At 33.9% G+C, this 12506-nt stretch overlaps 1 protein-coding gene across 1 annotated transcript in view; it reads right to left on the bottom strand.

Moving 5' to 3' along the window:
• The window catches only part of LOC150107617 (kazrin-like), a 72510-nt gene extending 60982 nt beyond the window's left edge, over window positions 1-11528 (bottom strand). The window contains exon 1 of the mRNA XM_090391423.1: window positions 11480-11528. Coding sequence (XP_090247549.1) covers window positions 11480-11501 — 22 coding nt within the window. The 5' untranslated portion in view covers window positions 11502-11528. The remainder of the gene's footprint in view (window positions 1-11479) is intronic.
• Between the last annotated feature and the right edge of the window lie 978 nt (window positions 11529-12506).

Here is a 12506-nt window from a genome sequence, read left to right as displayed (position 1 = left end):
CTATGTTTATGTGCATATATGGGTGTGCGTGCTTGTGTGTGTGTGTGTGTGTACTCACTTTGTTTAATCAAAGATGGGCCGGTCATTTTTTTTTTTTCGAAAAAAAGTTTAGCCTTCTGAAGAATCCGCTGGGCAAACCTCTTTTCGCATTATTAGGGGGTCATTGTGTGGAGTCACAGAAGAGCAATCACATTGTGAGGTGTTTGTTCAAGGCTAGAAGCCATCTTCCGTTTCATATGGCAGATTATTGTAAACAATACAGCTAGCGGTGGAGCACAAAGCTTTATTGTTATACAATTGAGAGTATATGGTTGCTATATATATATATATAAAAAAAAAAAACAGGAACCCAGTTCATCTTGTGTGAGTAAATAGCACAGGATTTAGTTAAGAGATTTTTATTCTTTAGTGGAAAGGAGTGGCCAGAATTGCTTCGAAAACGTTGAAAAGAAAGAACTCAAAGGTAACTGTTACGAGAGGGTTAAGGATAGTGTGTGTGTGTGTGTGTGTGTGTGTGTGTGTGTGTGTGTGTGTGTGTGTGTGTGTGTGTGTGTGTGTGTGTGTGTGTAGCGTGGATGTTATTAGAATTTTTATATGCATGTGCATATAACAGACCAAGCCTTGATCCTTTCATAAGGCCTAGCAAAAAAGAAAAAAAAAACTTAGGAGTAGTTGAAACAAAATGAAATAGCAGTAAATAAGGTACTGTATATAAAAAGGGGGCAAAGATTAAGAGAGGAACAGACATAAGGAAACATTTCTTTTCTCATCCCAGTTTATTCAAACATAACCCATGAAATGATGTTTGTAGCAAGACGGGCCCCTACTCTATCCTTTGTTGGAATGAGACAAATACGAAAATGAACAGTTTTTCTAATAAATGCATTAGCGAAATTATTATTTACGTGTCACAAAGAAATTCATCAACCGTTCGAAAAATTCTATATCAAGCACATAATGTGCTTCATGATGTTTGTTGTATCTGCCATTTGCATGTTAACCCTTTATACCAAGTCCACCTCTCTCCCCGGAAAAAAAGCAAATAAACAAGGAAACAGATATTTACTGAGGAAACATTAAATTGTACTTCCAGAATATTTCAAAATATTTAGTAAACTATCTAAGCATGCACATTATTTTCTGAGATCAGAGAATTGTGTGAGTAGAATCAAAATAAACAATTGCTGCAAGTTTAATTTTATTGACTGGTTTATAATTATTGGAATGGTTCTTACATAAAGGAGACGTTCTCCAAATAACTATACATCACCATTAATTACTTTATGGAACTCCTATTGACTTACTGGGATATATATAAAACAACAAATAAAACTGGCATACGAAATATACTAATATAAAATTCTATATAAAATAATTTTATCTGATGTTGATCTTTTAGTTTTCATATTCATCATATAATAGTATTTTATATAGAATTTTATATTAATATTTTTGAATAATAATATTCGCTAAATATTCATTTTTACAAAAATTTTCCTTTCTCCCAAACTAAGTAATTTAGACGGTATAGTTTATATTTATTTATGAGACAGGTATATTGTGCCTTCTAATTACAGATGTTCCCTGGCCATTTTTCAAGATGCAACGCGATAATCCAAGAGAGAGAGAGAGAGGAGAAGATTTTCCACCATATGAGACTGGCTAACTTACTTTCAGTTGAAAATCCCTTATAAAAGCTCTTTTCCTTCCCAGATAGGATTCGAATCCGGAGCTTTCCAACAAAAAAGGCGAATGTTCCAACAGTCTTGCAATTGCTTCTGCATTGTATTAAAAGTTGGGTAAAATATATCCCCAGTAATAATAAAATAGTAGTAACATAAATAAATAAAATAAAACTAGTAATAAATACATAAGGCTTTGGATGACTGCATCTAAATTTGGAATGCCGTAACGAGAACTCTAATTATGACGTGCATAATATCAGATACTTCGTGATCATAAAAAAATGTAGCCTGCTTTTTGTCTTTTTTTTGAGAGAGAGAAAGACTGATATACCGTGTTGCATATTGTTATCTCTGTAGCTTTAATAATTCCAGTTATTAACTTGTTCCCACTGTTTTATTTCTTAACTCATATTACTTCGAACTCTGCCTGTGGTTTGATAATAAGATGATGAGGAACATAATGTTGCATCTCTTAGGTTCAACTTTGTATCCGTAGCCTGAGGAATTCAAAAGAGACTGGCAGCTTCCTAGTGCTGGTACTGTCACTTTAACTATGGGTAAGGGAAATGTCAAAACCAGTAAATTAAACTAGAATTCTACTAACACTTTACCTGATGGATGAAAAGATCTATTTACTTACAAGTCTCTGATATCGGTATTTATGGCCACATGATCATGTGGCCATAAATATGGCCATGATTAAACTTCCTTTATTAAGAGCCTTATGTAGTTAGAGCTAACAATCGGAATGTCAGGCACCAAATTTGTTAGGGAGACTAATCAAGATATGGGAAGAAAGATTCCGCGAAAAAAAAAAAAAAACTAAAAGTCATCGATAGGAAGAATATGGCGCTATAGCCCAGGAAGCCGAAATTTTGCATAAAGCGAAGTTGAACACCTGTTTTGCTGGTATCATGTAAAGTAAAGAGAAAACTTCACAAACGCATTCCAATTGATAGTCGCGTTCAACATGCGCCTTAGTTAACCTTACCACGCTTTTCTTGTGAAGTTATTGTACCTTAACGAATGCAATGCATCAACTGCTCTTCGTGAGCTTGGAACCCGCTAGATCTCGTAAAGGTCCTCTGTCAGCTAACACAGTTAGATCGATTCGGAAGTCTGAAGAAACGGGATCTTTGGAAGTTCAACTTCATAGAGGACGGAAACCAATGCCACCGCAGGCATTTGAAGAAGTTGCCACTGCGATTGTCTATAGATCACCCAAAAATGTTGTGGTAGTACCAGCATTTTAGTGAAGTAGCGCCGCAATTGTATATGAAGAAAGAAAGTTGTAAGTAAGATACTTGTAAAAAGCGAGATCACTTCATCTCGAATATCCCATCTTAGTCGATTTTATTTCTTGTACGAGCAAGACTATAAATGTCGCAGATAGATTCACGCCACAGCTGAAGACGCTCTCCAATTAATGCTAGAAAGTTCGAAGATCGCATAAATTTCATCTCTTAATGGTAAATTATTGAGAAATTCAAGTTGTTTAAAACTTATCAAGTAAGCGGTCATGAGTCGAAGTAATATTTTCAGATGAACTGACATTTTAGCGAATGCAAAGATCGAATTTGAGATTCTAGATAATTCACAAAATATGTGAACCCTGAAAGTGATTCTTTCAAATATGAATGCGGTGCACTTACAAACACAGACGTGCTAGGCTTATTTGATTTTTGCATAGAAAATAATAAACAGTGTTATTTTATATATTGATACGTTAGCAAGTTGCGGCTTAGATAGCTCAAGGGATCCTAACACACTATCTTGCTTGATGGAACTACACATGTGAAAAATGTCAGATATCGCTTTTCTCGAATATTATGATTATTATTATTAAGAGAGACCTCCAGGGAGGTCACATGCTACACACACCAGCTATTATACTTATTCTTGAATTCATTCCCACTGCTTGCACTCACAACATCCAATGGCAATCCATTCCAATCATGCACCACCCTATGAGAGAAAAATTTACCCCTCATCCCCTTCTTAGCGGCATTCATTCTCAGCTTTCAAGGATGTCCTCTTGTCCTTTCCCCACCCTCCATAAAATGAAAAAATCCTGCATGAGCCTTTCAAAAATTTGTAAGTCTCAATCATATTACCCCCTTTATCTCCTGTTTGCTAGTGTCTGCAGTTTTGACAGATTGGGAATCTGCAAATTCTCTATCTGTCTTCATAATCAGTATTCCATGATCATGATATCATTTTAACACTCTCCTTTGTACTCTCTCTCACCTATATCAGAATCACAACGAAAACCAGAAGACCAGTCCTGCGCGCTATAGGCCAAGCGAGGTCTTATCAAGGCCTTGTAAAGAGGCAAAATGACATCCTTATCTTTATATGTGAACGTTCCATTATCTATTGAGTTGTATTTGCAATCTTTGCCACATGACCCTCTGAACCTTCAACTTCTTATCTATTAACACCCCAAGATCCCTAGCCTCATTAGTTTCTTCAAGCATAATCCCACCAATATAATACGACATTGGATATCTAATCATGCCGAAGTGAATAACATTGAACTGAAATCCATTTACCATGCCCACAATTCCAGCTTATTCAAATCATTCTGCATATCAGCAGCACATTCCTGATTACCTTACCCATCTTTGCATCATCAGCAAATAGCTGTATGTCGCCTGTCAAATCCTTTCTAATATCATTAATGCACAGATTGAATAACAGTAGACAAGGAATGATCGTTGTGGTACAAGTACATTACTCCTTCTCTTCCTTTCACGTCGATTAGGCCCAATGGCCCGTTACGTTCGTATTAGTCATGACCTATTGCGATTTGAAACAGCGACCGCTTCGAGGAGAAGGTTGTTAGCCCTATGCCTCCCGGTGTGTCCTGTCTGTAGATGCGTGGTACACCAGTAGTTACCTTAAATCTTGCAGACTTACATCCATATCACATTTCGATATCTGTCAGTCAGCCATCCTCTTATCCACGCTATTTTAAAATCCAAACCCATATTCTCCAATTTATGCAACAGTCCTCCATGCTGTATTCAAAAGCCTTAGCAAAATCCAAAAGTGTCATGGTGTATCCATTTTCCCTTGTCTAGTTCAATGGTAACATTATTATAGAATGTGAGCAAGTTGCTAAAACATGACCTATGTGGGTAAAGCATGAGCTATAACATATGCGGCTAGATAGAACATCAGTTCTTATTATTAATAATCACTTTCATGGCCACTTCACAAACCTAACTGTATCATATTAGACTTTGTTCCGTATTGGATTACGTGAAGGATAAAGTGTACATATAACAGTTATTTTACTATACTAGTTAAAAGACAAAATTAGATATATCCAGCTGCAGTTAATCCAGAAATTTTTTAGAGCCCATGATACATGCTGAGTTACAATTGAATATAGGTAAAAATTAAATTAAAACACGAAAAATATAAAAAATGGATACAAATAGAAAATTCTTTAGCCCACCTGCTGTGTGCTAGTAATACCGTAGGTGGACTAAGGGTGTGTGTGTGTGTGTGTCGAGCTATACTGGAAGCTCATATTGAACATACTCATCCCTAATAAAAAGGTTATCTATTACATTTATTTATTTCTTTTAATAAATATTTGCATTAAAAAAATGACTTTTTTTTTCTTCTTGATGTCTTGTATAACAGAACCAGAATTTGAGAGAGATAAGAATTTTACCTAAATGAATGAATGAACGAATGCTATATTAATCCAAAAATGTTACTGTTATTTCCATTCATATAAGAATGAAAATATAAGCCCTATTTGTTAGCAATGTTAGCAATAGAGGTGCATATTATTAATATTATCTTGTAGCTCTATAGAAACATGTAGGCACAGAGGGATTAAAGAAATAATAGCCAAAACATATAATACATAATCATTATGTAACATGATTATGCCTCGATCGTAAATCCACAAAGCAGGCGCATTTTTTCAAAATTTTAAATATTTACGGCATTCTTGTTGCACAGTTTATTCGCCGGTCAGCAATAATCACGAAACATTACTAGATAGTGCCACTGTCTCCTTTACTGGAAGCCTTTGTAATTCTAGTCTCCTTGAGCGTGATCGTAAAAAATGTCTTTGATAATACTAGCTTTAGCTGGCGAAACATCAGATTATAAATACTTTAAATTTAATTGTTTCTGCTGTGTCTGAGTAGTTTATTCCAAAAATATGCAACATGAAATATGTTCATCGTAATCATCACCGTATTATGATATTAAATACTTGAAGGTATGAGACGTGTTTGTAGAATTTTTAAAATTATTTTCGATTATTTTAAACTTGAATTAATAATTAAAACACAATAAAATTGAATTATGATATTTAATAAAAAATAAGTAATTTTATAGTAATCGATGAAAAGTAAAATTTGCATCTGTGTGGGGTACCACGTTCAACTCAACTTGTCAAAAAATTTGTATAAAGAAGAGAGAAATTATGCTGCCTTTCATTGCCTTACTGCAGTATTTCCCAACGTGGGGCGTACCCCCCACAGGGGAGCAATTTGAATATTTGGGGGGGGGGTTAGAAAATGACGTTGCATTCGTCATCTCATCACCGATATACTAAAAAAACTCACCATTGTCGATGTTGCAATCCTGACTTTCCGAGAAAAAAAAGCTGACATCACTAGTACAGCAGTCAACATAAATACAGTATCAAGAAGAATTCTCAGAAAAGCAAAATGATGAGTCTGTTAAAAATTTATTTAACATAAAAGGAACAATGGCATGGTTTTCTGACGAGACAGAAACGAAATACCGAAATTCAACTAGTTTAAAAAAAAAAAAAAATACTGTTGCCCTTCCCGTCGTCATATTTAGTTGAATGTGGCTTTAGTGCTGTAAACGACTTGCTACTGAAAAAAAGAAATCATCTGGATATCGCAAACCATGGGGATTCGAGATTGAAAATGACTAAATTAGTACCTCAAATAAAAATTCTTTGCAGCAGACATCAAGCTCAAGGATCGCATTAACTTGAATTTTATTTTTCCGAGTTCAGTTCGATTTACGTTTTATAATATACAAAGTGTAATATAAAATTTATATTCATTGAAGAAAGTCAAATTAAAAACAGTTTTACCTATGTTCCTTTTTATTTAAAATAAATATTTATATTATACTTTTTCAGAACTTGGCTGACTATTATGCCAGAGTTGGGTGGGAGGGGGGCGTCAAAATCTTTGAGGCGTTTCCTTTTTTTCCTTAAAAGAAAAAAAGTCACGTCACATTTTGACCAAACTATACGTGTTTTGGAGATTTGGGAATAACCTTCGGGCAAGTTTGCAGTTTGTACAAGAATGTATAAGAAGTTTGTACATTCTAAACCAGATGCTTTGCTAGTTGCATGATGTTAAAAATATACTTTCTGAATAAAAAATATAACTAACCATTATTAAGAAGTACTTCGAAAAGCTCGGTTTAAATGGGGAATCTGTGTTTTCGATGTCACTCGATCACAAAAAAAAAAAAAAAAAAAAAAAGATGATGTCTTGTTTGAACTACTTCTCATAGGATTTTATTCAGAACCTGCATACTGCTTATCTTTTTGGTCCAAATTTATTCATTTTGGAGAAAAAGCATTCAAAAGAGTATCTTTGACTTACATTGTACTGTAATTCCATTAAAAAGGCATTTTCCAATTAGGAATTACTTTTTTTTTTTTTTTTTAACGAATCGCCTGCCTGGTTGGCCGAGTGCTTAGCGTATCCGCTCTCCAGCCAAAAAGGCCATGGTTCGAATCCCTCCGTGGGCATGGATGTTTGCGATTGTCTGTGAAAATGCTAGTGATAGTGGTGGACAGTAGATGGCGTTGGTGTAGATGATGATGATGGCAGTTGCGGTTCGCTGTAGTTGGTGGATTGAGTGGTGGAGACGGAGAGTTGTAGAATAGGTGCCCTCCCTCAATGAGGCTTTGGACTCATCGAGGGAGGTGTCACGTAATAATAATCCAGCCGATGACAGGCTATGGGTCTATAATACAGTGACATTAGTACAGTGGAGAGGCTAAAAAAGTTTATATAATCCCGAAATCTCGCTGCAGAGACAAAACATAGAACTTATCAAGAAACTATGTCTCCATTAAAGCAAGAATAGCTTCATATTGAAAGATTAAATCCATTTCTGCATAAATTTAATATCTAGTTAATCTGTTCATAATTCTATGATAAAATTATGAACATTTTATAGCAAATTTTCGTTTAGTGCCAGCTTTAGTTACATGAACAAATCATTAAAACCCTCTCTGCTTATACAAGTTTATAGAAAAATTATATTAAGAGAAGCAGATGTCCTTATCCTTATTCTTCAGCAAATACTTCTTCCTATAACATAACTGCAACTCTATGTCTGGTGTTACCTGGAGCTTCATAAAGAATGGATACAATATTTCATGTATAGATTTTGTATTTTCATTGATAGATTGCCAATCTATGTATTTTTCAGTGATTGATATTGCTTTCAAGAGAATTAGGGGAAATAATCGAAGTAAATGTTGCTGTTAATTATTTCTATTTCAAATTCCTTCTAATCTTGTGAGTCATCTTCTATGTATATTTGCTTTTTAAAATTTTGTCTTGTTCCAAAACTGTCTGAAAGACAATAAGGTAGCAGCAGCAGTGATCTTTTCGATGTTACAATTTATCGACAACAACAAACATGTAGTCTGTCTTAACGCCTTTCGCCTCTTACGGCAAATTTGGCAGCGACAGGGTGATACACTTGTTCTAAAAGAACCGGAGAAAAGATTTATTGTGTTCAGTATGTTGCATGTTCAAGTCTCAATATTCATCTTCATGAACATGCAGGGATTTTTAGGAACTGTGTTCTGAGATTTTTATTACAGCAAATAAAAGGGAATTTTTAGCGCAAAACAGAACTAATATTAGTTTTAACATTTTAACATTATACCAACGAATATTGTTCTAAAAAGAAATGTATTATTAGATAATTTAGTTTTAGATATCAATTTTTAATATTAATGTTATAATTAAATATAATTTAAAAAATAATAAAAACATGTTGCATTATATTTCTTTTTATGATATTATTTCTGTTTGTTAATGATTTATAGAATTTAATTACTAACCTACATATAGCTTAATACACCTTTTATGATAATTTAGAAATCAGCCCTTTATAATAATAATAAAATGACAAAGGTTTCCCGTGTGGTGGCCGGGATAAGAATAGCCCCAATGTAGCTCATGCATGTCGTACGAGGCGACTAAAATGGGTACCCTGGGAGAGTAATGGATGGCAATGCTGTAGCCAATGAAGTTCTAACTGAGGCTCGGCTATTGCTCCTCCTGCCATGATCAGAGCTTTATATAGCTCAATAACACCCTATCCTTCACTGTCCTCTTCAGATAACGGGGAATATGAAAAGCATTCTTGCTTCGTCCATCTAGCTAATCCTTTTAAGGATTTAAGGAATAAAATGACAAACCAGCATACCTTCTATTAGTCTGTCATGTATATATTTATTACAGTTCTTTCGTGTTATTTTTTCCCCTTAGCCTTTTGACTTCATGATATCTTCTTTTTGTTTAATTATTGCTTTTATATATTCATGCACATTTATTCGATCTTCCATTTCTTCATTATTTCAGTCTGATGCTGTTTTGGTTTATCCCTATTAAGTTCAGTATCAAAACATAGGAGACGGATGACTCACTTAATATTAAAAATGGTCTCAAATATGACAGTCATGTTTACTGTCAAGAATTTCCTGGTATGCTTTGTTTTTCTCTATATTCTTTCCACTAATCTGTTTTAATCTGCAAAGGAACTACACAGGGGAGCTCCATTACGTTTGGACTATTCTACGCAGATTTAGTCTCTAGAATTTAAAGAGAATGAAGAACATTATAGTTTAAGTTCAAGGAAGAAATACTATGATGATTTCAGGTCTGTGGCATCTTGATTATGAGATTCGGTAACCATACGTTGCACAATTGATCAGAGGAGTGCAGGTTGTGTGTGTGTGTGTGTGTGGGAGGGGGGGGGATAACCATAATTCTAGAATAAGTAGTTAGCCCTATGGCTATAAGTAAAACATTGCTTATATGTAAATTACATAGTCTCCTGATCGATTTGCTTGATTGCAGGATGAAAACCCTTCCACCATGAAACCAGACAACCCATCTTCAGTCGAAAACTGCCGATAAAAGGTTCTAATACTGTATATATAACAATCCTAGGCGCGATTCGAACACAAGTCTTTCTAACCAAAGAGCACTTCATGTATTGTAGCTCTTCAATATATCGACTGAGCTAGGAAGTTCTGGGGGTATGATAGAAACATATAAGGTAGACGAGGTTCATAGGCAAGATTTTCAGTACATTGTAGTAAGGGGAAAACTCAAAACTTATTCATGGAAGCTGAATAACAAGTTCGACCAACAGGGGAATGAGAAGCACATTTTTCTAAATACGAGTGGAATATGTTGCAAAGGACAGTGGTGAGATTATCGGTGAATCGCTTTAAAAAGATGCACGATACCTGTTGTGTCAGTTAGATTAATCTTCCCTTGAATAACCAATAGTATCTTTCCCACTCACTGAAAGATTTTTTTTCCAGATGTTACATCTAATACAAGTACAAATACCTGTATGCTGTAAGATCTCTTAATATTTTCATAGAACACAGTTGAACAAACAAACAACACTGATCTAGGTGGACTGATGTAATCAGAATCCCTTAGAAGATGAAATATAAGATCTGACAATATTGGATAAGACTAAATTTAGAGGAAAGTTGTTAACAGAAAATTAGGATTAATGGAAACTTTCATGTAATAGTAATATGTACCTTTTAATGGTATGTTGCTGTTGTTGTTGTCTTGTCCTTTGAAGAGTCTTAGATGTTTCCGTGTGCTCCTTGTACTGCTTTGGGTATGTCGATGATTTAGATGGTATATATTAAGAATTAGATCACCATATTAAGAATTAGATCACCAATTTCGAAGTTTCAGACATAAATTAAATCAAAAATTTAAATAAACAATAATAATAATAATAATAATAATAATACACTTAAAAAGTAAATTAATATTCAAAAAATTCACAATACTATTTGTAGTTTCTTTGTTTCTTGAATGACTGGATCAGAATGTGATTTGTCATTACAAGGAGATGTTGGAACACATTAAGCAATATGACACTATAATAATAATATTATTATTATAATTAGAAGAGTTATTTTTATTATTATTTATTTTTATAACTTTTTATTATTTTTAAGATTTTTGTATCACTTCCACATACGAGGGGTCCCAGAAGGAAATTGATGCCGTGTTGATAAGAAATAGAAATTTCACTACAACAAGAAAGAGAAAAGTGGAAGGTACAGGAATAGTCCCTTAAAATATGATTCTTAACTTAACTCATGCAAAGTACTTAAAGAATTGAAAAAAAAAAAAAATCTATAATTATTACCGAAGAGTCAGAAGTCTGTGTGCAAACTGTAGGATTATTAGTTTAATAAAACTGCATATAAATTATGCAAGAAGATTTTAAATAAGAGAACGGACAGTATTGCTAATAATTTGTTATAGAACAACAAGATGACTTTAGGATAGACGTGGGTTTTGCTGATTTGCTTTAAATAAATTTCCGCACCAAATTATGAACAGATGTGACCACTTATTTTCTACAAAATAAAACTTTGAAATAGGTTATGAGAACAATATATATATATATATATATATATCGCAATGTGAAGTCCAAGGTTAGGAGATAATAAACTACAAAATAACACATGCTGAAAAACTTACATATTATATATTTCGACATCATTGACTGTTCGCTTTCCCAATTATTTGACCCCCGCTTTCTCCCTTCTACAGGTTTATGCTGCATCTGGTGGTCTTTCTGGATAAGTCATAAGAGATCATGATCTGCAATGTACTGATACTTCCAAGAATTCCAATTTCTTAGAGATTTAGTTGAAGAAGCGTTATCGAATTCTTAAATCGAATGTCTGCAGGGAGTATTACGTTAATCTCTAAGACGTGTGTGATTTCTGAACTGTTTAGAGTGGACCTTACACCCGATTATAATACATTTTGCATTCCAATACCTAAAGTAAGCCTGGACGTAGAAAGTAGAATACTTGGCAGTCTTGTCTGAAATAAAAGCAGTCTATTCGCCACAGGTTTATAAAGGGGTGGTAGGGGAGGGGGTATCTTATAAAACAATTATGTATAAAATAGTGATTAGATATAGATATATAAAAATGAATAATGAAATAATACCAGTATAAAATAGAAAAAAAAACCTTAGCCCACGTCCGGTAATAATGTACTTTTACAACCTTTCTTGGGTAGGAGCCACATAAAAAGAAATGTACCGCGAAGGTTGACAATATATCATTTCTTAACCGAAAGGGTCCAGCAATATATCAAACTTTTTCTTCATTACTTTTTTTCAATGTCGTGATTCACAGAAGAAATATTTCTAATAGTTTTATGATTTAGGATAATTTTTTTCATTTATTTGCAAAATCTGTTCAACAAGGATTGTTGATATCTAGAACATCTACAAATATATATATAAAACCTGCGGAGTAAAATGAATTACAATGAAATTAGGACAATGACTGAGTGAATTCAGAATGTCGACTAAACCAGGAGTTCTAGTCTTTACTGTGTAAACAAGCTATCGAGTAACTATAACATTCAGTTACTATGATTCTCTTAAGAGTTCAGGAAATTGTAATGAAAATATCGCCTTAAATTATCAACGTCGAGTTTCTGACCGCATATAAATTAAATAATGGTGTGTATCAAATAATTTGTGTTT

The sequence above is a fragment of the Typopeltis vanoorti genome, chromosome 4, assembly GCF_054136105.1.
Source record: "Typopeltis vanoorti isolate ZY-2024b chromosome 4, IOZ_Tvanoo_1.0, whole genome shotgun sequence".
Taxonomy (NCBI): domain Eukaryota; kingdom Metazoa; phylum Arthropoda; class Arachnida; order Uropygi; family Thelyphonidae; genus Typopeltis; species Typopeltis vanoorti.
The sequence above is the reverse complement of the archived record's forward strand: the minus strand, read 5'-3'. Positions and strand labels throughout refer to the sequence as shown.